The sequence below is a fragment of the Gallus gallus genome, chromosome 7 (assembly GCF_016699485.2).
Source record: "Gallus gallus isolate bGalGal1 chromosome 7, bGalGal1.mat.broiler.GRCg7b, whole genome shotgun sequence".
NCBI lineage: Eukaryota > Metazoa > Chordata > Aves > Galliformes > Phasianidae > Gallus > Gallus gallus.
Window position 1 is genome coordinate 25,831,946 of NC_052538.1, and position 27,688 is coordinate 25,859,633.

The 27,688-nt window shown below is 48.9% G+C and overlaps 1 protein-coding gene and 1 long non-coding RNA gene across 39 annotated transcripts in view; one reads left to right on the top strand and one right to left on the bottom strand.

The window, feature by feature from the left end:
• Positions 1–21,288, bottom strand: part of CLASP1 (cytoplasmic linker associated protein 1) — a 155,347-nt gene extending 134,059 nt beyond the window's left edge. For all 38 annotated transcript variants that reach the window (XM_040704368.2, XM_040704357.2, XM_015290006.4 and 35 more), the window contains exons 1-2: positions 21,177–21,288; positions 11,525–11,999 (exon numbers count right to left, since the gene is read on the bottom strand). In XM_040704368.2, the coding sequence (XP_040560302.1) occupies positions 11,525–11,719 (195 nt within the window). In that variant the 5' untranslated portion in view covers positions 11,720–11,999; positions 21,177–21,288. The remainder of the gene's footprint in view (positions 1–11,524; positions 12,000–21,176) is intronic.
• A 79-nt stretch (positions 21,289–21,367) lies between these two features.
• Positions 21,368–25,994, top strand: LOC101747846. Its single transcript, XR_001467635.4, has 2 exons — positions 21,368–21,474; positions 25,789–25,994. It is a non-coding gene; the product is annotated as an uncharacterized LOC101747846 (long non-coding RNA).
• Positions 25,995–27,688: the final 1,694 nt, after the last annotated feature.

Consider the following 27,688-nt stretch of genomic DNA (forward strand, 5'->3'; position numbering starts at 1 on the left):
CGTTACCTTCATACCTCCCTGATATGGCTGTGGATTACTCCAGAGCAAATGCAAGCATATAGGCAGTGGTCTCACTTCTCTCTAATTATCCTTCATAGCTCCCTAAACAAGGATCTGAGCTCCACAGGTGGCAAAGCTGCAGCACCCACACAGCCTGCACACACACCAAGAGGGCTCACACTGCCCCCATGGCAGTTCCCATGGCAGCACCCCCCCCCCCCCCCCCAAAGCTCAATACAGAACAGAACAGCCACAGAAGTCTTCCCCATCTCCTGTTCTGTATAAAGCTTTTACAGAACACATCTTTCACAAACATGTCACATTCACAGTGCCGCAGTAATTGGCATAAAAGATGATTTCTGATAAACCCACATTTAATTGGCCATAAAAAAAAAAAACACTGTTAAGAAAAGCAATGTGTTTTTACTTCAAAACCACCCGGAGTATAATAAGGAAACACAAACTCGCAAGCTTCAAAAGAGAGTGAGAAAATCTTAGTTTTCCATCACACACACTGACTTCTGCAACAAAGAAGCAAATAGGATTTGACACCCCCAATTACCTATTATTAAAGGTTAGCCTGGAAGGAAATATCTCCTAGAAGAAAAAAAAAATACCATAAGAAACAAAATTCAGACAAATTATCAGATGTTATTTCAAGCATTTCATGTGTTAGCTGTGTTATTTACCCCAAATGATGTCCCACCTCCAAGCAGGCAGCACAGGGGCTGTGCTAAGCAGCTGCTGGGGTCAGTTTGAGTTTTGCCTTCAGTTCTGACTTCAGTGGCAACAGGAGCTGGCTGTCAATGAAGCAGCACATTCCCTATTGTCCCAGCCCTACCACACCTTTCCTGATAGAAGAAGGCAGCTCTGGAGAATTTTCAGTGGCTGCTCAGCCAGGTTTGGCTGCAGAGCTGTTTTCTGGCATACACTCTATCATCACACGGCAGCACTCACAACCCAAGTGCCTGCCTAATCCCCAGAGAGCAGCCCCCAGCAATGCCTCCTCTTCCCCTCAGCTTACAGGTACCAGTCACCTACAGCTGCTGATAGCTCTTCAGTGAGCAGGAAGATAAACAGGCTGCAGTAGTCTCCCTGCCCTCCCCAAAGTATTTGCTGGCCCACCGCTCATCCCACTGAGCACCATCCTAAAGCCCTGCCCTCAGCTCTCTTTGCCTGTGTGCTTACCTCCCCCCTCAATTAAAAAAGGCACACGACAACCTGTCCTACTGCTCTGTTCTCTCAGAGAATATATGCCATGGGGAAGGCAGGCTATCCATCCTCGTCTTTTATCACAACTCCCCCATTTCTCAGATCAACAGCTCCCCTCTTCCCAGTATGCACAACCTCCTAGCTCATTCACGCTCCCCACATTCCCCACAGGGCTTTCCCTGAGCCTTCAGAGCTGCCACTTAGCCTGCATGACAGCCAGTTCTGAGACACAGCCATGCACACCACTCCCCACACTGTCTCAGTAGGTGTCACTTCCTTCAAAGCACAGCCAGGGCTCAACACCACCTTGGAGCTGCAGCAGCACCAAATGAGGACGAGAACAGCAGGACCACCCCAGCCCCTCATCCAATACCTCCCTCATCCAGTTATGAGGATGTAGGACCAACAACCCTGAGATAACCATAAACCACTCCTGCAAAATCCCTGGGATAGATCTGGACTCAGGTTTTAAAAAGGAAATACAAAGGCACATTCCAGCAACTAATCCTAACTGTCTTCTCTAACTCACTCTCCCTTCCCTTCACCTCGTTTCCCTCCTTTACAGTCACTCAAATGACTGGGTTCAAATGAACCCATGAGATCTGCATGTCCGAGATGACCATAAGGCATGGTAAGCAGCCTTCTTTTCAGTCAGAAGTCACTAAGACACCTTTTCTCTAACCTTATAACAGAGCCACCACCTACAAAAGCATTCCCAAGTGATCTTCCAGCTACACCACACTCCTCTGCTACAATTCCCGTGCACCAATTCCTTCTGAAGCAAAAGACACATGGGAGAGCTGTTAAATACCATCAGCCAGCAGTACTTCAGCAGCAGCACACTGAAGAGTAAACATTTGGGATAAGACCACTCTGCTTCCAAATATTCACCTCCTTCTCTAAGAAGCAGGCCTGCTGAATACAAAGCATCTTTCCAGCAACACTGCATGCACACTCAAGAAACACTGCATGGCGTTGACTTGATTGATGATCGGTTTTCACTGATGATCTGTAAGTTGGCTGGCAGAGCTCTCAATATTAAGCCCTGCTATAATAAAAGCTAATAAATGAATGTATAATAAACTAAGGAGAATGACGTTTAATAACATGCATCAAGGAAAAAATACAGTAGTTGCAAGAGTGAAATACAGCCTCAGTGTTAGTGCCCAGCATCAGTACCCACTGTCAGGGATAGGAGCAGAATGCATGCACAGCCAAACCTTTGCAGGCCATGAACTACTCCAATTCTGTCTAAAATCTCTTAAGTGCTGGAGATTGAAGGCTCCTGATAGAAGGAGATCTACGCCACATCATCCTGATGCCTGAAGCCCAACCCAGCCTAAAAAGGCACACTTCCCCAGAAACACCTTAATTCTTTCACCGAGGACCTTTAGGAGAAGGATCAGAAGTGACACATCCAAATGATGCACTCTTCACCCAGGCACACTGAACTGTCTGCTCAGAGGTATTACAGCTGCCAGAAGAACACACTCCTTAAATCCTCTGAATTTCTGCCTACCACAGTGACCAAAGCAATACCAAGAAATTTCCAAGTCACAGAAATTATTGTAGAAATTGCTCTTAATAAGAATCATTTTTCTAAGTGTCCCTCAAAAAGAACAAAAGTTAATGCTCAACAGTTCACACACATTTACATCAAAAAGGCATTGCTGTGGAGAACACACATTTGTCCATTCCAACTCACAACAGTGGAAGAAGAACAAAGCAGCCAGGTAGCTCTGCATGTAGCTGATGTGGGTGAAGGCACAAGGAGATGCCACAGCCCAGCCTGGCCCTGCAGGCACCACCTAACACCAGCCTCTGCCCCAGCTCTGGTGTGCTGAGCCCAGAGTCACACATGCTCCAGCTAGCGCCCCAAAAAGCCACCTCTCCTGCTGAGTTCTGCCTATTTCCCAGCCTTGGTTCCTCCAGCCCATGTCCACCACCACCAGTATCGGGACAGAGGAAGCCACCACCCCAGGTGAGACATGATGGCAAAGGGGCTTTCAAACTCAAGGCTAGGGATAACAGGCCTCGTACTAAACAAACTGATCTTGTATGTGGAAAACAGTGGTCCTGCCCCACTTACACTGCTACTTCTGCAGAGGAAAAAAGTTCTTACCCTGGTATGTTGAATAGGGCGAGCCTTCATGTCACACCTTCATCCTACTCTAGCATTTCCACACGTTGATGCTTTCATCTCTGAGATGTCTGCTCTTGCTTTCCCCATTCACCTGCACTGCATTTCCTACCACTCCCACCTTGAGCCAAAGGTTTTCAAAGAAGCACTGCTGCACTTTTCCTCACATACGCCCTCCTGCCTGGGAAAAGCTCCTTGTTCATTTTCATTAAGCTTCCAGAAGACAGATGAAATCACTTGGAGACAGCAAGACCTGCACAACAGAAAAGCAGCAGTTCTCTTCAAGACCAATGAGAAAGCTCAGGTTCTGATGAGGGCTGGAGCTTGTGGAGGCTTTCACAAGCACTGAGATCTTATTCACAGCCCATGGCATTATACAGGTAATCACTTTCTAAAGACCTTAGCGACAGATAAGGTAGAAGAGGTGGATGGTACACTACCTGAAAGGCCACCAATGCACACCTGGAAGAGAATCTCTATCCAGACAGAGAAAAAGAAAAACAACGACTGCAATCTGTAAGAGCAGGTACCTTCTAAAACCTGTGTAGAGTTATCACTTCCCACACAACATCCAGAGGAGAGAAATTCCTTCTGGAGGCCAAGCAGCTCAGGCACGCACACCAAGCAGCACATCAGTGGCACTCTCCATTCCTCAGGGCACAGCACTGCTATGTTCCCTTGCGTTTACACAGCTATCCTCTCCAGGGCCTTCATTCAATAAGCCAGAAGTACACTGCAGCACCCACCCAAGGACTGTTCTGTCCACAGCACTCTAATTAAACAGACACAGGAGTGTGTTCGGATATGCTGTGTACCAGAGAACAGGGATATAAGCAGAAAGGTGCAATGGGACCAACTGCATCAACTATGAGCAAACAGGATTCTCTCCAAACCTTCAGTGTGCTTTATTCCAACGTGAAAGCCACAGAGTCATCTGTATTTATAACAGAAATACAGGAATTGCATTCTTGAAAGCTAGGTTAAATATAAACCTGGTGGTAGGTAAACATCAGGAAAAGCCTCTAACATTTAGCTATAAAGCACACCAAACAAGTGACATCTCTTAATTTAAGCACTGAATAAGCAAAGACCTCCTAACTGTTAAAAGCAGGTATTTGTTACGTGTCAGTGCACAGACCATAACTTACTCCATTTGCAGTAAGGCTTCCAATCAGAGCCAGCACGACTGTCACCTGCTATTAGTCAGAGGGAGCCATGAGAATACAAGGCAAGAATCACTACCTACCAGTGGAACACAGTTGTAACAAAGAACTACTATAATTAGCAGTAAGAGCTGGTTTCTAACATACCATTTGCAGTAACTACAGACACATCTAAACGGTGCAACTACAAAATACACTGAGTAGAAGCAACTGGACGTTTTCCGTTTGCTGTTACCCAATTCTCAGCCACTCAGCCAGGCACAAACACACCCCAAGCAAAGTGGTACCACCAAGATTAACCCTGCAGTGCTTCCACTTCCCAGAGGAGATGCTGCCAGTCCACAGCCCATATGCCATGCCCACCCTGCACTACAACAAGGGTACAACAGGACAGGGCTCTACCACTTCATTTTACATTGTCTCACCAAGTTCTCTCAAAGAAGCTACTTTTGGAGATGAAAAAGCACTACTAAGTAAGAAAACTGTCTCATACTTAAAATTCAGGGCCCAATCCTACAGACTCCTTCCTCTAGCTAAACTGCCAGCCACGCTATTATTAAGAAATGATCTTGCTTTCCATGCTCTGATAACTGGGACTCTGCTCTGGGTTGTGAATACTCAAATGCTGCTTTGTTTTAAAGTTTCATATTTGGCAACAAATGCAGTACCAAATGAGGAACAACAGAGCAGTCTCATTAAAAACGAGATCTGATCTAGGAAGTAAGTAAAGAACAGTTTGTAGGTGGCAGCATTCACTTGGATAAAACCAGAGCCTGCATGTCTGCACTGTGATCCACACCTCCCCTCCTATGTTTTGGGGTACGGTCACAGAGCACATGGGATACAAACAGAGGCAAATTATCCTACAAGTCAGACCCCGTGCCCTACAAGGAATCTTATCTTTCAGTCTCAAAGGAAGCTGCTGCCAAAGGGAGGCTGAGCCAGAACCACATATCTGAAAGGGAAAGCATCCCTGCTACACACCATGGAGTCCATTGGGCTGCTCCTCCAAGAACCAACACAGCTGCACTTACAGCCATGGACATTGAATTTTTTTATTTAAGTGCCAGGATGAAATAAATGTATCCATTTGCATTACTGTACATCAATGCTTTTTCAATCAGACTATTAAGGAAGAGACATTAATGTAATTGTGCCATGCATATATCATTCGTATGCCCTACACTCTCTCCATAACTTGGGAATTCTTTAATAAATTTCAGGAAACATCAGGAAAACCACACCATCAGATGCCAACAAACTTGCATAGAGAAAGTCAAAGGAAATGAGGCTTAATGAAAACAACTCTGCTTGTAAAGAAGTAAAAACAGAGGCGGATAGAGCCCACTGCCAGTGGGATTACCAGTAGGCAATTCTTCATACAGAGGTTCAAAGTGGGAGACAAGAATGGCTTACAAGAAGAGTTTGAGGAACATCTCACAAAGAAGACAGAGAGACTGTGGGTAGGTCCTTTCAGCTGAGAAACAAAGAGGCAGGTAAAGCTGGCGCTGGTGAGGAGACCCTTGATACATATTTCTTTCAGCATCAAAAGGACAGAAGAATTCCACTGAGCCATTTTAAAGGCCCTCCTCACATCACCCAGCTTGCCAAAAATCAGGATGCCAGTAAATCCCACCCTGCCGACCAACCTCCAGTTCAGGTTACGGCCCCCAGCCAGCAGTCCCAGCAGCAGGGAAAGCAGGGGATGGTAGTGCCTATGGAACAGCAGGGGAACCAGATCACATATGCACCTAAGTGACTGCTCCTCCATAAATGCATTCCCATAGGGGCACGTGACACTCAGGCACAGTATGAACGGTCTCTGAAAATCGCTGTGGGATTTCTCAGGACCAAAGCCAGCATGTTTTAAAATATTCATGCTTTTTCCAAAGTGTTACCAGTTTCATGTACTGTTCTACCAGACAGACAAAGGACTGAAACGGACTTTCCCTGCGACCACAGACAATCCTGTTATTCTATAATTTATTCTATAAAGTATTTATAAACTACTGTAAATCATTGCACAATCAATCCTAAAACCAAATAGATGTCTTACTCTCATCCATTCCTCTTTAAGAGTTTTCCAGTCCCTCATCTCACATCCAGCCTAAATTTACCCTGGCCTGTCCATACCCATCTGTTCTTGTGCTAACCTTGCCCTTTAGCTCCAACAGTTTCCCCCCACCCCACGTCCACCCCTCTGATGTATATTTATAGACAGACATCACACTCCCTCTCAGCCTTCACTCCGCAAGCTAAGCAAGCCGAGCCCTCAGCCTCCTCAGGCCAGCCATGATCTCCAGCCCCCTGAGCGCTGCACTGGCCCTTCCCTGCACCTGTTCCAGCCCAAATTCCTTCCCCGAGCACACAGCCAGCACCGCACAGCACATTCCACAACAGGGCCCAATAGGGCCCAGCACAATAGCATTAGCGCGCCCTTATCACCAAGGGACTAAATCCCCAATAATCTGCCTTTTCCACACAGGCATCAGCTGTGACCCTCAGGCTGCAGCCAGCTAATATACCCCCCGGCTTCCCAGGGGACAGCAAATCATGCTAGACCTCTGAAAAAACCCCAATGACAAGCACCACAGTGCTGCAGCTGACACACTACACCAGCATTAAAGGAATAGCTTTGTCCTCTCAATTTAGTAACCCTGACGGTGGCGAGACCCCGGGGCTGGCTCTGTCTGTCTGCCCTCACAACCCAGCACCCCAGAGCTGAGGGCAGGTCATCACACGGCCTGCATGGCAGCTGCTGCAGTGCCCATCCCAGCACTACAACCCAAAGTGGAAAGGGGCTGGAGCAGAAACCCGAAGAGGGCTCAGATCCACAAGTCAGACGGATATACAAGTGAGGACACTCACCAATGACCACCCAGTGTGGGCCCCAGAGAGAAGAGACACAAAGTGCCACTGACCTCTGGCCTGACCCTACCCAAATTCGTGCCATTACAAGAACAACTCCTGTCCTATTTATTTCAACACTGGGGCCCTTCACGCTCCTCCCTAGGGATTTCTGTGGGTTCTCACTATTTATATTCCATTCCATAACCTCCTGGTGAGTAACTGAAAGATCCTCTTGTCTGCTCCACTCGGGGTCACAGGCTTATTTGTTGCTTTACACAATCAGGAGCACAAACACACTACATAAACCAGGCAGAAAAATATTATTACCCCACCGTCCAGTTCCTCCCACTCCAGCTGGCAGAGGACAATCCAGAGCCACTGCTACCTGGGAAGAGGGAAAGATAAATCCATAGGAAAGTTCTCAGTGCTGATTTGCTACAGCTGCCACGCAGAGCAGTAAGGGTCAGAAAGGCAGGCACAGATACTGCACACACACACAGAGGAAAAACAGCCCTTCAGCTGGCCTGGGAGGTGCAGGGAAATAACTTCAATGCCTACAGGAAACTGGATATCCTGGAGCCAAGCTTCTGCTCTTTCCTAGGCTTCAGGCAGGAAAACCCACCTATTAGGAGCTTGCCAACACCAGTGTCTAAAAATCAGGGCCATATTCTGCAAATACAGTTGCAGCCCGATGATTTTTTAGCCCTTGCTAAGATAGCTTTTCTCCCCACACAGGATTTGGAGTCAGAGTTCATTTCTGCAATATGAGCATATACATTCAGGTACAGAACTCAAAACCACTCTTGGTGGTCCATCTTCTCACACCTGTGGGACATCAGAATAGTTCTAGTTCATCTTTTTATTAGGACTGACCTCTCCATAGTGAAGAGGTTTTCAGGGGAGAAACCATTAAATAAATGCAGCTATCACTGATCTCCAAATACCCCTCAGCATCCCCAAACTCACCAGCTAACAGCTGTTTGGAAACCCTTTAACTCTTTTCTCCTTCCCCAGATGCCAAAGACTCCTTTCTCCATGCATTAAGTATTCAACAAAGCACACCTACCAAATTACCCCCTTAGCCCATAACCATGCTTGATAACTGCTTCTTCAATCAGGACTTTTTCCACTGAATTTCTTCCAAAATAAACATGGTATAGAGAACAAACGTATGCCTACAGAGAACAACCATTCATCAGCTTAAGTAACTCTAATGGATGCCACTTTAAACTAAGCCTGCACCATCTGTTCTACCCCTCAATTAGGGAAGCCAAAAACATTATTCAATATGGAGTTGAAGAAAGCCAGCTAATTTATGTAAGTTTTCCTTCTCCTCAGCTCAGCGAAGCATGCTCTTGTAACGTCTGATATGCAGACACAGATGAGAAAGGAAGGCTGCTTTTTCTAACACGATTATGAGTTCTGCCAGGGGAAATAACATTTCCCTGCAATACTTCACCACGTGTTTCATTTTTAGGAGTGTAGTATCTCTGTAAGTAATGAAACCCATCAGGAGGCAGAAGAATCAAATCAGGAGTCCCACACACAGCAACACCAGGATGCAGCTCACATCCTGACAGACTTGGTCTATGCTCCAGGCTCATCTGGGAGACATCTTCTTATCTGGAAAATATCTTCAGCCACTGGGCTCTGTTACTGGAGTCAGCTCCTTGTGCCTCTTATAGGTCAACCTGCTGGGTGCAGAGCATCACTCAGATCAAGCTGCCCTGGAGCAAAGAGATCATCCCATGAAAGGGTGAGAGGATCCTCCCCCTGCCAAGCGAAGTGAGTACAGCAGCACCAAAATAATGATCACTTGATTAGAATGAAAAGCAACATCTCACAAAGTTCCTTTTCACTTCAAATTACCCTCTCCTACCACTTTTCAATGAGAAAATGCCAAGAGAAGGTCACTGCCACACACTCTCAGCCCACCACAAGCATCAACACCACTTTACGATCCTAGATACATTCTTGTGCATCCCATCACAAAATATCACTGGTTCATCAGTCTGGATGCAGAGGAAGTCATACTGGCCACGAATGTATGCATCAGGAGATCCTGTACCTACCTGACAAGAGTATACCAAACACTGCTGCAAGCAGCTCCAAGTAAGGTGGTCTACCAATGACTTCTGCTCATTCCACCACCCTCCCCTTGCTATAGGATTGTGAAGGTGGGACAATACACCGAAGCCCCCAGTATTACAAGTCTCATGGCACATGCCTCACTGCAGGCTTTAGTTATTCTCATGTGAAAAAGAAGATGGCATTGTCTCCTCTTTCAGTGCTTCACAAAAATACTGTCAGGCTAAATAAAAACAGCATATGAGAACACCAAAGCCTTAAACTGTCAGTGATAGTCATTGCTTACACAGCTCAAACCAATGACAAAGACAACCTGAGCCCTCCCTGTAAGTGCACAGCAGCAGCAGCTGAAGCTCCCTTTAGTGCAAACCAAACTGAATTGTGCCAAAGATGCCACATTTCACAGCAGACTGGAGGAAAGGTACCAGTAATACAAATACAGGCACTAAAACAAAAGAGATTGCAATATTGAGATGAAGCATTGGTGGGATACTAAAAGAAGTATCACTTAACTCCAGGTAGTCCACTTGTCCCACTCACAAGTTTCACATACACGATTACACCCATTTACTGAAAAAACAGCCTCCAGAAACTTGACATAAGTCCACACTATGCTTACTAGAACTTACTAAATGAAACCAAATGCCACCTACAGAACATGAGTGGAATCACTGCAGTACAGAAGTACCACTGGTTTGTTCCTGGATATGAACACAGCCGTGGATGTGGCAGGCTGTAGTTCAACAGACAAAAGATGGGAAGGAAACAAATTTTCCTTTAGAAAAAACAACTTAAGTGTGATGCCAAAAGAGCAAAGTACTGCACAGTTCTGCAGTTCACATCAGTTCATAAAGTCTAAGCAAACGGTACATTACGCAATTTCAACTTTACTCTGCTTGTGTTGGCAAGAACAGTTTCCACCAAGAAACATGGAAAGAAAGGCAGGTAGCGAGGAAAAGGGGAATGAAAACTCTCAAGAGGTTGCACAAACACAACTTGTTAATGATGGCAGATTTCTTCACATGCTAAGCCAGAATGGATCCACTGGCTTTGGGTTTTTGGGTTCCTGTATGCCAAACAGCTTCCACCACAGTAGTTTGTTTGTTGACAAACAAGAAAAGCAGAAATACAGCCCAGCAGAACACATTGGCAAAGGTACATCATCCTCACAGCTACCTTTCAATCAAAATTTCTATTAAGAAGTTTAAATGAATCTGAGGATGTTCTGCTCCAAAGCACTCCCAACCCACACAGTCAGTCTCTCCTCCACTTCTATGTGCAAGAACTCCAGTATAACTCTGTTAATGAGCTTCGCCATCAGGTCTGTAGGAGGTTTTAGTCCCAGATTTTTCTGGACTTATCAGAAAATACCAAAACCTCCTAGTCTTCCCTGTCACAACAGTCTAAGTATCCCACCAGCCTTGTCAGCGTGCCTTGGGAAATGACCAGAACACAACTTCTTCAAAGCACAGCTGCAAACCCCCCCGCCCCCCATTGAGGAAACTGCAGACAAGGGAACAGAAGCAACATGACAGGGATAACAAGGCAGCTGAGTTCCAAGTCCCACTGCTCATCCACTACTGTGGATGCAAGGTTGTTCAAGTCAAGAGAACATGCACACCCTCATTGCCTTTCCTGAACTAACTGCAGTAGATCAGTAGTACTTAAATTATCTCCAAATAGTAGAGAAAACATCTAGCAAGAATTAAGGACAGTATGAAAAACCATAGGCTGCATATACGCGCTTTTTGCCATTTTTATTTGGCAAGAAATCATCCACACTGTCAACTAATGGGATGATCAAAGCATCCTACAGACAAACAAGGTATACAAAGAAATCGGTATCACAGAGAACGAACACCCAAAATAAATCTGGTTTGCTGAAGTGCAACTGCTATGAATCCCTAATATCACATCAGCCATCAGCTACCAAGAAATGGGATCAGTCAGTGTAACGATCAGCTTACAGAACAGCATATTAAGAAGCATACAACACAGGTTCTACTTGGATCAAGCATCGCTTGGAATTCAATTACAATCAAAACCTTCATTGTAATTTGACAAGTCTTACCTTATAATTGCTGGAATTCACCCAAGAGGTGGCCAGTCCATCAACCATTTTATCCAGCATCGTCTGATCATGCTCCAGGTCAGCTGACTTCTGTTTATCTGAGAAGTAATCTATCAGTTCCTGACCAACCTGAAGTCTCTTCCCAACATCCTTCTGCAGCACCTGTGCTAAGCAGTACTCCATACTGGGCTCCATAGTGTCTCAGAAACACAGCACTAGCAAGAAAGCTAGAGGGCAGACGGTCCAAAAAATCCCTCTATGAATGTACGCAGGAGGTCACTTCTTTGTTCAGTGAAGGTTACTGAGGGCCTGGGTTTCAAAGATGCAATTCTGAGAATGGCAACAATGCACCATGTGTGTGTGAACAGCAGCTGGCAGGATATTAAAAGTCCAATTTAAATAACTAGTGATAGATGAAGCAATGAGCAGTGCTGTACTGTTGGGTCTGCAATAATTCTCAATTCAGCAGTCCATTCTGAAAGAAAAAGAACAGTATTATAGGTTAAATTAAGAGCAGAGCAGGAAAAGAAGATTGAAAGCATGTCACAAAATAGGTTATTCACATACAGCTGCAAAGCTGTGATAAGCTGGATACGAACACTGTTCTATTTTAAGGAATCAGACAAGGTAGGTCAAGACAAAAACCTCTGGTTATTCTTCACAACAGCAGTTAGCCAGCAGATCCCCAGCAGCAGCTTTAGTGACAGACAGCAAATCTGAGCCTTAAGTAAGAATTAATAATCAATATTCTTCCAACTACCACCATCACCACTCACCCACAAAAGAAGAGACAAAACCCTTATGCAGGCCAACAGGAAAACACATCTGCTTAAAGGAGTGAAAGCAGGAAGGCATCTGGATCCTGTTTGGACCGCTGGCCACCAGCAGTCTGTGCCACCAGCTGCCTGCACGATTTCAGCCCTAATGCTGGGCCCTAGGAACCTAAGCAAGCAGTTTTCAAATACTCGGTGCTCAAACTGCTTCCAGGCTGAATCCCAACACATCCCGAAGCACAGACCCAGGAAAAAGCACGGCCTGCTGCAGTAGCATAACCACAGCTCAGCCAGGAGGGCCTGTGGCATCCTGAGAACCACAGCAATGGAGAAGAAAGGCCAGGCCAAATTTTGCTGCCAATCAAAGGCACAGCATCTTTTGTGAAAAGAAAGTAGTTGCACATCTGAATTTGGCAATGTTCCCCAACATTTGAATCTCTCTTCTCCAAGGACTGCATTGTAAGTTATTTTTCTTTTAGTTTCTATTTTAGGGTTTTTCCCCACCTGCAGCCAAACCATCCCCTCCAGGCACAGACCTCCGAGCTGCTCTCCACCAGCCCAGGGCTCCCATTGCAACCATGCTGCTTCTGAAGCACTTCCTCTTCCAAGTTAACTCTTTTAGTAGGAGATGATAAAAACTCCGTACACCTTTTTGTTTCCAGCCTAATAATAGCCAAAGTTCAAAGTCTGCTCTGCTTTCTGCACCAGAACAAGGAAAGCAGGCCAAGCTCAGTGTGAGGCAAGAGGCTGTGGAGCAGACACCTGGTTCAATACACAACTGGAGGGAAGCTGGAGACACACGTTCACTAATTGGAAGCACTGGGGCTGCAACTCTAAATACCTTCCACTTGAGCAAACAAGGCCTTCACAAAAGTTCATAAAAAGCAAAGCAGGTCTGAAAGCAGATGAGATGCTCACAAAATCCCTTGCCTGGAAGTAAAAGCACACTTGCACAGCACGCTGTATCAGTTCATTATCTCACCTCCATCCTCCCTGGCCGCACTTGCGCACTGCTGCATCCCACAAATGCCACTCACAGCTCCAGAGGCAACAGTGAAGTTTGGGATCTAGAGCCTGCAGCTCTACTGTGGCTGCCCACACCAGCTGCACCACTATTCACCAGGCAGGAGGAGTCCCCAGAGCACAGATGCCCCCTGCCCAGCACTGAAGCTCAGATCCCTACAGGCTGACAGTGATCCAAACTGGTTCTGTACAGCCAGGGACACACCTCAGCCAACTGCCTGGTAAGCCCTGCCATCAACCAGAAGGGTTGCTTCATGCCCTTAGACTGAAATCCCTTCTCACCAGCAAAACCTGACCCTCTGGAGCGGCGAGGAAGCATCAGCTGCATCTGCACAGCGCCTGGGGCTTTGTCAGTGCCACGGGAGCTGCCTGCCTCTGACCTGCACACCTGAGCTGTCCAGAGAGAATATCGAAGTCTTCTTGTTTTATAAAACATATTTATTTACCTATCAAACTAGCAGAAAGCCATACCTTTCCTTACTACTGGAGCTGCAGTTTCTCCATCGTGTCAGCTCAGCACCAACTGAAATACTCTGATCTCTCCCATCCTTACAGAACGCGACACATTTCTGGCAGCCAACAGCAACGAGAAGTGATTGTTTAAAACTGATCTTGACAAAAAGTAAAAACATTCCCCCAAAACGGCACAGGTGAAAAACTGGGCCACTTCAATCACAAAAGCACAGAAGTCTTCCACTGAGTCTCCTCATCCGTGCCTTTGAATACCAGCCCATCCCTGCCCTGCAGCACAGGCTGGCCCTGCTGCTCCTAGCTGAAGGCACTCCTTACACGAGAGGGTCTATCACACCCTGCACTGCCTATCTGAAACATCCCAAGCTAGCTGTGTGGCCTGCTTCTGGATTCCAGGAGCTGCCCACTTTCAATAGGAGACCTCTGTTAAAACTAGGTTGGTGTGGCAAGGAAAGCCCCTTAACCGCTCTTAGCATGGAAATGTGGAACTCGCTTAAACCTGAAAATTAATTCAGATTCCAGGAGGGTGTGAATGACTGTGACTTACCACAGAATAGCCATTTCTGATTAACTTCACACCGACAAGTCCTAACACATCCAAGAAGCCATTAGGTGCCCATGGGGCCGTGAGAAAGAATCAGACAAGCTTGCAAGCCTTTCTTCTATGTGGTTTTCATTTAAGGTATGTAAGTCTGTGCCTACAAGCAGAGAGCAATCTCTTAAGTGAACTAATTTAAGCAAATTTCATTAAGAGCTCCTCATTTTTCAAAACATTTGAAGGAAAACATGGGACCAAGATTACAGTGCAACACAGAAGAACAGATGCATGCTATGGACTCCAGGATCGTACACTACAGAAGAACCACTGTACACAATGGCACCACTTCATTGCACACAGGAGAGAAGAGCCACAAACACCTTTGAATCCTGGGGCAAACCTGAGCAGTAAGCCAAAAGGAAAGGCTGGTGGCTGCCTAGCATCTACCAGCCAACAGGTGTTTCATTTGCACTTTTAGAAGCTTTTCTATACATGAGGAAGTGTGCTAACTACCCCCCTTTCCTCATAAGCAGAAGAGGAAAAAGTACCTCCTGAGAAAACCAAGACCCAAGCTCAAAAATATGAACTTCCCAGGCAGCAAAGAACACAGCCACTGCATCTCAACACACCTGAAATCCATCGGGCAGATGCTCCACACAGAACAGGCTTTGGGAAACACAACATACAACCTCAGCCTGAGGGGTCCACTTCTTTTCCTGCAGAATCTCATCACCACTGGCTGTGGGTAGCCAGCGTTACAGGGTGCAACCATTTCAGACTAGGATTTGGAGTGCCACCTCTTCCCCTGAAGCAGTCACACAGGCTTGGAAACCAACAGCTCAGTGGCACAGATCACATGCTTGGAGCTCCTCCATGTTTCAGAAGAGCTGTGAATGCAGGCTCTGGAGCACAGTACTGTCCCAGTCCTCCAGCTATGCTTGCAACTTGTAACAACCGACAATGCCAGGATGGAGGTTAGACAATGCAAGGTGGGGAGGGGGAACATCCCAACCACCCCAGCTCTGCCACTGCAAAAATACGGCTCTTTCTTTCACTATTAAGCCATGAAAACTATGTGCTTAGCCAAACCCCTGCCAGCAACATTTTCCATGAAGAGCTATCCAGCAGAAAGTCATTAGAGGGGCTTAAGCGTAATGCCAGCTTGGAGCTCAGAACGCTGAGTTAAAGGAGAAAGCTGACAGAGACCAAATAGTACCGAAGCTAAGTAACTTCGGGCTATCACCAGAACTCCACCAAAGCTGGTACAACTCACAGCAAAGCAACTGAAGTCAATTCAAAGAGTAAAAAGGAAATACTCATTACCCAAGATGCAACCACTTCCATGCCACCACATAAGCCAATGAAGTTTTTTTCGGTGCAGAGCAGAATCCCACTCACTCCAGACTAACCCCCCTGCTTTGACCACCACGTTGAGTTGGCACCTTCCAATTATGTGGGCACCTTCACACACAGACACCAGTGCAGCTCCCAAGCTCCCACCGAGCCCCTAACACAGCTACCCAGGGGCTCACAGCCAGCAATGCTCCACTTGTCCTCACAGGTCTTTCCAGCCCTTCCTGAAGGTTCCCCTGCCTGCTTCCAGCTGTAAGCTGGTCTTCTCAACAACTCCCAAACCAGACAGCCCTTTTTTGGTGCAATGTTTTGTACGTGGTGGGGTGTAGCGGAGCAGCTGGATGAGTTACACAGCAACACAGGAGTGCCAACAAAGCTCCTTCACAGGTCTCGGGACATAACTGTATGCAAGCTTCAGTTTAAATTTAGTTCCAGGTATATGAGACAGACTGCCTTGGACCTTGACTTTGCACAACAAAGAACAACTCCTCCCAATCTCCACCCCAGCCAAATGCAGTAACTCTTCAGGTAGCTCTTATCAGCTTCAGCAGCTGAGTGCTGCAGGAGGGCTGTGCCTGGTCCCAGCAGCCAGAGCCCTGGGCATACTGCGTGCAGAGGCACTGGAAACCATGCCCTGCAAAGCCCAGACAGGGCCCATCAGCATGGCAACTCAAAACCCAGGCTCTGCATGAGGGGAGGTCCTCTTCAGTCCTCCATCTCCTCTTTCTCCTTAATGGCCTTCTCCATGCCCTGTCCAGGGGGCTTTGGTATCAGCCCTTCACAAAGCAGGACACTCACTAAGCACCCAATTGGACCTGCTCCTCCCTAGATATGCAAAAAGCAGCAGCTTGCAAAAGACACCCACCCAGCACTTGGCATGGAGGGGCTCTCCCCTCTCTTCTCCTGGCTCCATATGTAGGAGATAATGTTTATTTAGTGCCCAGGGGTATTTCACAATCACTAACTGCTTTAAATCAGTAATTAGTGCTGCCTTGTACTTAAGCCTCCCCCTAATCCAGCGATCCTTAGAGTTCCAGCCTAACAACTCCTGCTCCTCTAAGCAGGAGCCGGTCACCAATGCAAGGGGCAGCTCCTCTCACCTTGGTGTAGTGCCTGCCAGGTCCCCTGGACCCAAACAGCACCAGCTGCACTAAGGCAGCTTCACTGCAGCCCTGCTGCTGGGCTCACCTGCAGAACCACCTCTGGCTGAAGGCTGCTGTGACTGTGCTATGTAACAGCTGTTCTTCAGGCTTGCTTGGAGTCCATGAAGGGACATTGTCTTTGAAGAACAGACAGTAACCAACCCACACCAGCACACAAATTCACTGCCACAAGGAAAACCGAGGCAGACTTCCAGAATGAAGACGTCTGAAAGATTTCCAGGGCTTAAGCTAAGACCCTGCAGCCCCCCTGCAATCCTTCCAGGACAGATGCTAGCCGTGAAAGTTGCATTACCCTGCCCTGGGTAAGATAAGCTTTTAGACAGCAGGCCCTCTTGTATGCCTCCATAAACGTTTGCATTGCTGTCTCAGCAATGGGACAGCTCACAAAGGTGCTGATTTCAGTGAGGCCTCATCAATCTCAAAAACATCCCTGCAGCAAGCCAAGACTACCTGCAGGCTTACAACCTCTGTGCGCTCCCAGCACCTGGCACTACGGAAACCACTGCACTGAGCAGGAGCCACTCCTCCACAGTGCAGCAGGAAAACACATGAGTTCCAACAGCCTTTGTTTTCCTAATACAGATTTCCCCCAATTTCCCCTCTTCGAAATTAGCAATGACTGGATGACATCCAGCCATACAGTTACAGTACTTTAAAATGGAGGTGTCTGGCTCCCTTCCTACCATAGTCAAATGCAGGGCAGTTTCCCAGCACCAGGCTCTAAGCCCCTCTCCATTCTCCAGCAGCAGTGGGATCTGCTGGAGGAACCTGGGAAGAACGCTTCCACCTGAAGCCTTGCTGGACTGTGAAGCTTAGCAGCTGTGCAAGGTTTGGAAGTAAAACATCACCGAAAATGAGTGGTGTCCCATTCATTCCCCGCTCACCAGCAGGAGCAGGGGCTCCCAGCACACATCTGACTCCTGCAGTCCCTATCTGCACTGCAATAAATGAAGTCTCATAGACTCAGACCACTGATTTACATTATCCTGGAGATGAAAAGCATTTCTTAATGTAAATGAGAGAAAAGGTGGGAGAATACCAAGAGCCTATTTTGCAGGCAGGAATGGGGCAGAAACTCACTGCCTTTCCCAGAGTGACTGCTAACAAAGTCTGCAGCAGCGGTAGGAACCAAGGGCCAGATAGCACCATGGGGAAATAAAACCCCATACTACCACATGCTGGGTACAAGATCCGGATAATCTAGTTATAAGAGATCAGTGGGGTTGTGGTAGAACTGCCATATTCCACAAATCCTCCAGGAGCCTGTTATCCCCAGCAATACATAACTTGTTAGGGGCACGGAACACAGAGGTAGGCTTTTGTGCACCAGCCCAAGTCAGAATCGCCCTGGCAGCAAGTAGAGAGGGAAGTGCCAGTGCTCAAGTGCCTGCTTGTGAAAACCATCATTCCAAGGCACTGCTACTATGAACACACACACCTCAAACTGAACGAGATGTTCACTCCAGCAGGCCTAGAGAGAGCCTTTAATGCTGTGGAACGGGACACCAGCAGATCCTAAGTTAGTCACTTTGAAAAGTTGATTTTTGTCCCGGGCTCCAGAGGCAGCTGAGGGACTGCTGGTCTAAGAAACCTCCTACAGAGGAACAGACACACCTGTGAACCCTCCCTGCTGCTCAGCATCACCCTGAAATACAGGTCAGAACCAGACTCCAGCTGGACCTGCTTCAGCAAATCACTGTTGGTTCAATGCAGCTTTCTGAAAGCTCCTGGAATGGAAAGCACCTGCAGGCAGAGCTGAGAGAGAATCCCAGCCCAGACCTGAAACACAAATGCTGCTGTTTAACCTATCAGTCTGCTGCCAGGGCAGGCAGGTCAGACATTGTAAGATCTGCTGACTTCCAATAAGCTACTGATGATGATGCTTTCCTAACATATCTACAACAGAGCCAGGTACTTAACAGCACAAAATGCCAGGGAATTTGTCTGCGTTGAGTTTTTAGATATCCAGCTGTGCAAAAACTCTTAATTAGCTCACATCAGTGGTTCAGACAGCTTTGAAGACTGGTAACAGGTTGGCCTGACAGACAATACCCAAAACATTGAAAGAGCTGTAAAGAAACACGCTCCAAACTTCTGCACAGGCTGATAAAAATGAAGAGCAATGCGAGGAGCAAAGCTGAGGCTGTTCTGCATGAGGCTGCCACAGTCAGTAACCATTCAGCAAGGCAGAACTGATCCCCTTTCCTCACATGCAGACTGTTTGTTTACAATTTGGTAGTTTGAAGAAATCAATAAACAGATTGGTTTCATCTATTAACTCGGCTGCACAACCTTTGGATACTAGCCAGCATTTTTAACACACCGGCAAGAGTGGCTGGAAGGTGCCCCGGCCCCATAAGGATCCAGGAAGGAGCTTCAATTCTGAGCACAGCCGAGGTGGTATTCTGCTCAGCAGGAAGACTGCAAGCCCCAGCCACGGCCTGGCCAGCATGATGAGAGGCTCGGAGTGACACATGTGCCTGATCCAAGTAACCTGAGGCCAGACGGGTATTCTAATGGCAGCTCTCTTCAAAGCCACATCGCTCTGTCATCTGCCTATACAGTGGAGTGGAGAGGTGTGTGGGTGCCTTTACTGCATCCATCAGAATATTTTATGCCCAGCCTGTTTCACATTTTTTATTGCAGTACAGCATGACAAGCTAACACAAAAGGTTGTGAACAGCAGGATCTACCCCACCTTGTAACTCACCACAGCACCTGGACCTGCTGTCACCACCCACCCTCTGACAACCTGCAGCCCCACAGATAGGGAAAAACTGAGGAACACGGGGAAAAAAGAATACAACATTTCCATTTTGTTCTTTAAATATCTGACAATCCTAACGCTTCAGCTACAGCTCAGATTTAAGGTTCTAACAGGACTTCAGAGATGAAGAGTTTGGAGGACCTCATTCACATGCATTCTCTGCAAGTGTCCCTCTAGGGAATGCTACATGAATAGAGAAACCCCTCCCGGCCCACCAGCACACAGTTGTCTCACTCTCAGCACTGTATGCTGTCAGCCAAGTGAGACAAGGACTGAGCGTTGGTCTTGGAACACGTTTTTGAACGTGTCTGATCAATCTCAAGCACCTCACAGGAATGCTGCACGCACCACCGTAGAAAAGAGATCCCGTTTGTGCTGGCAGTCATTAAAAAAAAGAAAAGCATGACTATGAAATAGAGGCTCACAGTGACACAGTCAGTACCCAGTCCCTCTGGTAACTTCCAGGCTTTCGTCCCACTAACTGATGGGATTCCACAGTGAAAAGAGGCAGGAGCTGGACTTGGCCAAGCCCAGCACTGCAGCACAAAGGCTCATCCCATACAGCGAGCAATGCTGCTGCTGCTTTAAGGAAGACCCTGAACGTTGCAGTGCCGTGGTTCCATCCTGCTCGTGGTTCAGTCCTTCGCTATCAAAAACTCTCCACTTTTGGAAGTTCCCAAACCCATCCGTCCCAAACCTCTCCAGCAAACCTTTATTAAAACCAGGTCAGAACGCTGCACAAACAGTTGTGCTCCTGATGCCTCTGGGAATGGCTGTTTGAACGGTGGACTCGTACCATCGGGCATTAAGCAATGACACTCGGCTTCCCCTCCCACCAGCACCCCCAGGGCGCCGCCAAGAGAGTCAAACGACGGAGACAACTCTTCAAAAGACGCAGAAAAACGTTACGGACTATTCGGCTCCGATAACAAAATGGACTCCATCACATCTGCGTGCGATGCTGGCACACTACCGTGGCGAAGACCGCGCCTCTGCCCTACCGGCACCGGCTCGGCACACGCTTCTCTTACGGGCTCTCCCCTTCGCCGGAGCGCGCCGAGCGATGCGCGCAGCCCGCCGGGCCGGGGCGCTGCCGGGGAGCGCCGCACACAGCGCGGGGCCTCAGCTCCCGCCCGGCAGACACGGAGCGGCGGTGAGGCGGCGGCGCGGCCCTTCACCAGCGCTGCCGGGGGCGCGCGGAGAGCGCCTCACGCAGGTGGCGCGGGGCCGCGCGCAGCGACAAACAGCCGCGGGTGACCCTGCCCAGAGCCCGCATCTCCGAGCCGCCCGTGCGGGATGCGCCTAACGACGGAATAGCTCTTTGCGCTGATCCACGGCCCTCCGGCCCTGAGCCGACGTTCCGAAGGCGCTCAATTAAATAAAGCGTCGCGCACACAAAAGGGACGGAAGAAACCCCGACCCCCCCCCCTCGCTCCTCCGCGCCCCCCGGCGCTGCCCTCGCAGGAGGCCCCCCCCGCGTCCCTGAGGGAGCCCGGCCCCGGCAGCCGCCGCCCCGCTCCCCTCGCGACCGCGCTCCTCTCACGGCCCCCGGTGCGGGCGTTACCTGGCGGGTACGGCGAGAGGCGGCGGCGGGGCGGGGGCCGGGCGGGCTCAGTGCCGGCGGCGGCGCCCGCTGCGCTGCATGGCTGCGCCCGCCCCGCTGCCACGGGAAGAATGGGAGCCGGCGCGCGTGCGCCAACCTCGCCTCACAGCGCAGGCGCGGCACCGCCCCACGCCTCTAGAAAGCTCCCGGGCGGGCAGCGCGCATGCGCGAAGGGGAGTGCGCGTCCATCCCTCGTACACCTTTACCACAGAGCGCGAGGCGGGGGCCGGGGGGAACGCGCCTCTCGCCGGTCTCTATGGTAAGGCGGGGCGGCGGTGAGATCAGTGCGCGCACAGCGCATGCGCGAGGGCGGTGTTTTTAGCGCTAGCGGCGAGTCGGCCGTGGAGGGCCGGAGTTGGAACGACCCCGCCGCGGTAGCGCATCCACTTCCGGAGCGGCCCCGTTTCGGCGGGAGGGGGCTCGCCCCGCCCCCGCGGCCGTTACCCGGGCGCCCTGTCCCGCCGCCCTGCCCGGTTGCCGCGGCGACGGCGCCTGCGCAGAGCGCGATCTGCGGGGCTCCCCCGTGGGCGCGGTTCCGCCCCGCGCCCTCAGAGCGCGGCGTTGCACCGCTCCGGGGGGAGCTTTGGCCGCGGGCTCCGCACAGCTTGGGCAGCTGGCTGCCGTGCCAGGGCCAGCCCCGGCAGAGCTGCGGCGAGCGGATCTCTGTGAGGAAAAACGGTTCCCTCTCCTCAGCTCGTGAGGCTCGCACGCCCCTCTCCGCAGCGGGCTGAGCGCAGGGCACGGGGCGGGCTGTCGCAGCGCTAGCTCAGCTCCATCTGTTCCTCCGACAGCCCCGGCTTTGCTCCGCTTCAGTTCTGTACCGGATCCCTGCTGGGATCTGTAGCGCAAGCGGTGCCCGCGTTTTTAACGCGAGCAATCCGTTCCATGAGCGCAGAAGCCAGGAGGCCTGCTTTCCCACACACCTTCCTTTGTGCACCCCGCAGCACGCCAGGGAGTCACCGCGTGAGCTGCGGTCAGCCCGGAGCCGTGCGTGTGGGACACCCCATCCACTGCTGCCGCTGCCACTGGGCTCGCACCGTGCCCGAGTTCCGCCTGCCCTCCCCTCGAGGCTGGCAGCGGTTTCTCTCCTCCAGTTCACATGAAACTCGAAATTCCTTCCCCAGAAGGAAGGCAGCTGACGGCTGACCAGAAGCAGACTGGGCACATAACCATCGTTCCATTGTTTCTATCAGAACGCTGTCCCTCGGTGGCTTTTTAAGCTTTCTTCTGGTCTCACAGCATCTCAGGTTTTTTGTTTGTTTTTAAGTCTGCTCAGAGCTGGCTCTTCTTCATTATACTGTGCAGATTGTCAGCTTCCACAGTGTCATCAATTGCATTTGTTCTAGCATTGTCTATGAGAGACCCATGTGTCCATTGCTGACAGCAAATCAGAACAAAAACCCATCGTGAGAGCACATCAGGCTACTCCAAAAGGAAAGAGATTGAATTTTCCTGACAGAATCAGATCTAAATCGGTATCTCAAAAAGATGCCTCCAAAGTTATTGTTAGATGAGGGCGTGCTTTTTCTGTCAGTCCTTGGGCATTCATCCAGGGGTGCAAAAAGGACTCTAAGTGAAGGAAACAGCAGTGCCTCAACCAGAGGAGCTATGAACAGCACAAGTGAGTGCTTGACAAGGGCTTCGGCCAGTGGTTTAACTGCAGGTAATATTACCCTTATAACAAATGTACCTAAATAAAGGTACTTTCTTTTACTATGCTTTCATTTCTGAAAGATGTGTATTTACTTCCATATCTCACACATGGACTAGCACAGCACAAAGGTAGCAACATCCATCTCCTGAGATTATGCTGTTCCCAGTGAAGCAGCGCAGATTTTTCTCACCCACCTGCAAAATGCACCACTTCCTGCTTGCTGAGAAGAGTTCTGTTTTGTCATAAGGAGGTATGTGCAAAAAATATATACGCAGTCCATTTGGAAGGTGAAACATTAAGCTTAGAGATTTCTGCATTTAGGGCCCAGAATGCTGGAAGTAGGGACAAAGTCAGAACGTTTTATTTAAAACTAGTGCTCTTTCAAACAAAACACGTCAGTGAGACAGAACTAGTGGGGAGCAGAAGGAAGAGCTGGGAGGGAAAGGGGCTCTTATCTAATAGAATCACAGAATGGTTGGGTTGGAAGGGACCTTAAAGCCTACCCAGTTCCAACCTTCTGTCATGGGCTGGTTGCCAGCCATCACATCAGGCTGCCCAGAGTCCCATCCAGCGTGGCCTTGAGCATCTCCAGGGATGGGGCATCCACAGTAGAAACAACTCACTGTACCTGAACAACCTGCTCCTCCCTTTTCCTTTAGGGCTCTTTTGCACAATGTCTGCTCAGGAATCTGAGGGCTGAGCGCCCCAAGGTGAAACATTCATTTACAAGTAACATGAGGATACTTAGCTGCCCATGAGAGCACAGGACTGGAGCCAAAGCCTGGCTGGCCCTGGGTTGTTCTCCTAGAGTTGAGCATACACTTATGCAGACTTGGAAAGCCACGTTTCCTTTATGTGTCGTCACAGCTCCACTGCTTGTGCAGATAAGGGATGGCACAACTTTGCCTGATTCTTTGTAACTCTGGATCTTTCCCTTTGCCCTCACCCTGGCAATAACACCTCACGCACTGATCACCTGAACGCACCCCCATGCTGTGCTAAGGAAAAGGCAGCACTGCTCCTGGCACAAAGATAAATAGTGCAGACTAATGCAAAGTGCTGACCAAGCTTCTGAGTGGTGTTGATCTGCTCTAGCAACATCCCTGGGCAACTCACCTTCTCTACCCCTCACCTGTGAAGCAGGGAACAAGCTCTTTGCTTGTACCACGACAGAACACTTGAAACAGAGAGAGCACTAGCTAGCCTGGATCAGCTACAAATGCAGTAATTCCTCATTCTTTCCCTTGCACACGACAGTTGTCATAGCTCCAGATTTGAGCACTTTCAGCTCAGACAATATGCTACCTTTAATTGGTGCTTTCCTGCCAAGCATTAGCATTCTGCATCAGGTTATTTCCACGTGAGAGCTGCCACTAACAAAACAGCAAGCTGACCCACTTAGCTCCCATGTGAAGGCACATGAAGCCGTGCTTCAGTCACCAAACAGAAAGGAAAATCTGATAGCAGTAGGCTTTGATTAAAGGGAAGTGAGCAAATGGCTTCGAGGCTAACAGCATGCATGTTCATAAAGGTCACCCCCACACAGTGTCAATTGAGTTTGATTCAAGATTTCCCATTAGCAATGAGGTCCTACAAGCCATGCAAACATCTCCCAGGCCTCCTGCACTGACTCCCCTGGAGGCAGAGGACGGTCACCCTGGCCACAGCATCAAGGCAGCATTAATTGTGGTGCCTTTTTGTTTTGTAACTCTGGAGTCCAAGCTGAAACCCCCCAAAAACTGGGCGCTGGCTACTGGAAAGCTGGTGCTTCCAGCTCTTTCTGACCTGAGATGGACTGAATGCAGCAGCCTGGGAGGCGAATGGTGTCTGGCCTTGGACAGCCATAGGCAATGTGCCTCATGGTTGTGTTGCAGTGTACGTGCCCATGCTCTTCCTGGCAGCCTTCAGGCCTCTGGGAAAAGACATTTACAGGTCAAACTAAGAGGCATCCTATTTTTGTCTTACATTTAAATTGACATTCAACAACATTTCAGCCCCATTTCCTCTTCCGTCAAAACGTCCCATTTACACATTCAGATGGATTTTTCCCTTCCTGTTCTCGTTCTGTTTCATCATCTGCTGTTTTCATTTTACCTTTTTTCCACCATCCAAACACTCACAATTATGCTCCTATCTCCTGTTTTATACATGCACATCACACACGCACGTACCTTACCAGCATGGATCCCTTTAATCTTTGAAAAACATTTCCTTTTTATCCTCACCCAAATATTAAACCAACTGGAAAGTGACATATCAAGGTTAGGAATGCAGCTTGCTCTTGACGAGGGAAAAACGCTGAGCTTTGCAAGAGGCTAAATAAGTGGATTAAGATCCTTTCTAAAGATTAGCTCACCCTTCACCCCAAATGCAGATTTCTACTGAAATTAATGGATGCTCTTATAAAATTCAGTAGGAGGGCTGACACTGAACAACAGCGCAGCACACACATAGCGGCAGCCCCCTCTGATCTGACTGTCCAAATCACCAACTGCCAGCAGCCCTTAAAAACCAATGGATTGAATCTCTATCGTGTATTCACACAGCAGGATTTCATCTAGTAAAATTACAAACCAGTGGAAAAAAAGATGAGCCAGGAGTTCAGGACCAAAACAAGGGCTGCAATTCATCTGACGTGACTGCACTGACATTACACCAGAGGACACAGTTTGCCTTAGGAGTGTGTGTACTGCCTCTAAACTGAGTGCTTTTCACTTGCACAGCTCCATCCTGCCCAGTCACAGAGCCCTGCAGCTCCAGCAACTGCAAACTTGGATCCTTTGCTTTCAGGAAGCAATTCGGTAGAGTACCCTTGAAGCATCACCCAATTAATAAACCACAGAACTTCATACTTTACATAGAAAACCTGAGGGAAATACTTTATAGCTTTGTTTTACGTTTCCTCTGCCCATCCTGCAGGCTCAGCCTGGCATCTGGAGTCACACCGGGTTCCTTCCAGCTTTCCCAGCAGAAATCCAAATCCTGCAAGCAGTAAAGCAGCTGTGCTGCTGCTGTCCTGGTACAGACCCTGCCCACCCCCCCGGTGCTGCTGCCTTCTGCAGGGAGTGCCCGACAACAGCACCGTGACAGAGGTGACTGCACTTCCCTGCCCATTTTAAAGAGACAGAGCCACACACAAGCCAGGGGAACTGGCAGCAGTGTCCAACTGCACAGCAGTCTGAGCCTCAGGTCAGTACCTGCTCGCCAAGCCCTCATCTCAACCAGCACCAGAAAAATGCAAAGGAAGGAACAGAGCATGCCCAACTCACTGAAAAACATTGTTTTTCACCTGTGCCTCTGAAGATACTGCCCAGGCTCCAGTGAACAGATGCTGCACTGACATCCAGCTTTGCACATCTGGATGGTACTCCACAGCTCCTGCTCCCTACCTGCTTCATTGGTTGCCTCTCTCAATTAACAGACAGAAGTGCTTGTGTTCTTGTTTTTTTCCTCATCTCTTACAAAGCTATTTTCTGCTGCACATCCCATTTCCACCTCTGCATTATTCAGTACACTGAAGCTTTAATGTGACTCTGCACGCAATGGAACTGTTTGCAGTAAAGCCATCCAAGGGCTGAAGAAAACCATAAACGAGCATTTTCCTCTCTGATTTGAGCCAAGAGCTGTGCAGGAACCCCCTCATAGCATATCCTTTCCCAGCCTATGAGATCCACATAGCTGCTGGCTGCAGGAACTCAGCTGTGTAAGTAATCCAAGGCTCCCAGGACAGCTAAGTAGCTCTGTCCCTGCAACGTGCTTAATTAATGCTGGGTGAGAAGCAAGGAGAGACCTCACCATCCCCACACAGGAGAAAATGTCTCACTTCAGCAGTCCTCACTGCTGCAGTGAACCGATTCCTGGGCTCTGACAGCTGCTGCCCTCGGGCAGGAGGGACATGCCTGGGTTAGCAATGTCAGGCAGCATCGTGGCACAGGATCCTTTCTCACCACATTCCCACCTCCATTCCAAGCAGTTTAGAGTGGTCTCCACACATCCTCAGCCAACATGGTGCAGACTGTCAGTGTCTGGAGTTGGATGTTTCACGGGTTAGGCTGGAAACTCTGTAATTCAAACAGGATGTGTTTGAATGGCTTATTGGACAATAAGGGAATCTGGTGTGAGAGAAGGACCCGTAAGTGCTCCTGGAATACATCTGACAGCAACTGCATCCCACGCACTTCTGTTACCCTCACTGCAACACCTTGCTCAGGACACGGATTTGCACAGCACATTGCACAAACAGCCCTGCCCAGCCTCCTGCATCACACAGGCAAAACGTGGACCAAACAGCCCAGCACACACAGCTGGGAGAGGAGGAAGTCGCCAGAGCCCCCCACCCCTGCCGGTACTTTACATGGAGAGCAGGATGCCACTTCTCAGAGCCACAATTCTTCCCCTGTGCTATGAACCATTTGCAAACTGGTTTTAACCTTGTTCCTTGGGGCTGCAGACATTTAAAAGCCAAGCACGCAAGCAAACAGGCTAGTTACTGGCATGAACAAGTCACTTGCCCAGCCCGCTCTCCTCACTTGGGGCTCACAGACAGGCACTGCCATCCAGACCATCCATTCCTAGCACACTGCTCATGCATCATGAGTCCTGGGGACCCTACCCTACATCTAACACGTGATAAAAACAATTCCTTTTAATTTCTTCAATTTCTAGCAGTCTAACACTGCCAAGTGCTCAGAAACACCTTTTTCTTCAGACTGGCTTCATCATTTCTATCTTCCCTCTATTATTCAGCTAACTCTGCCTTTCTTTCCTCTTTTACTTCCAACGTTTCATGTACCGAGGAACACTGTGTACTCCTAGGCTG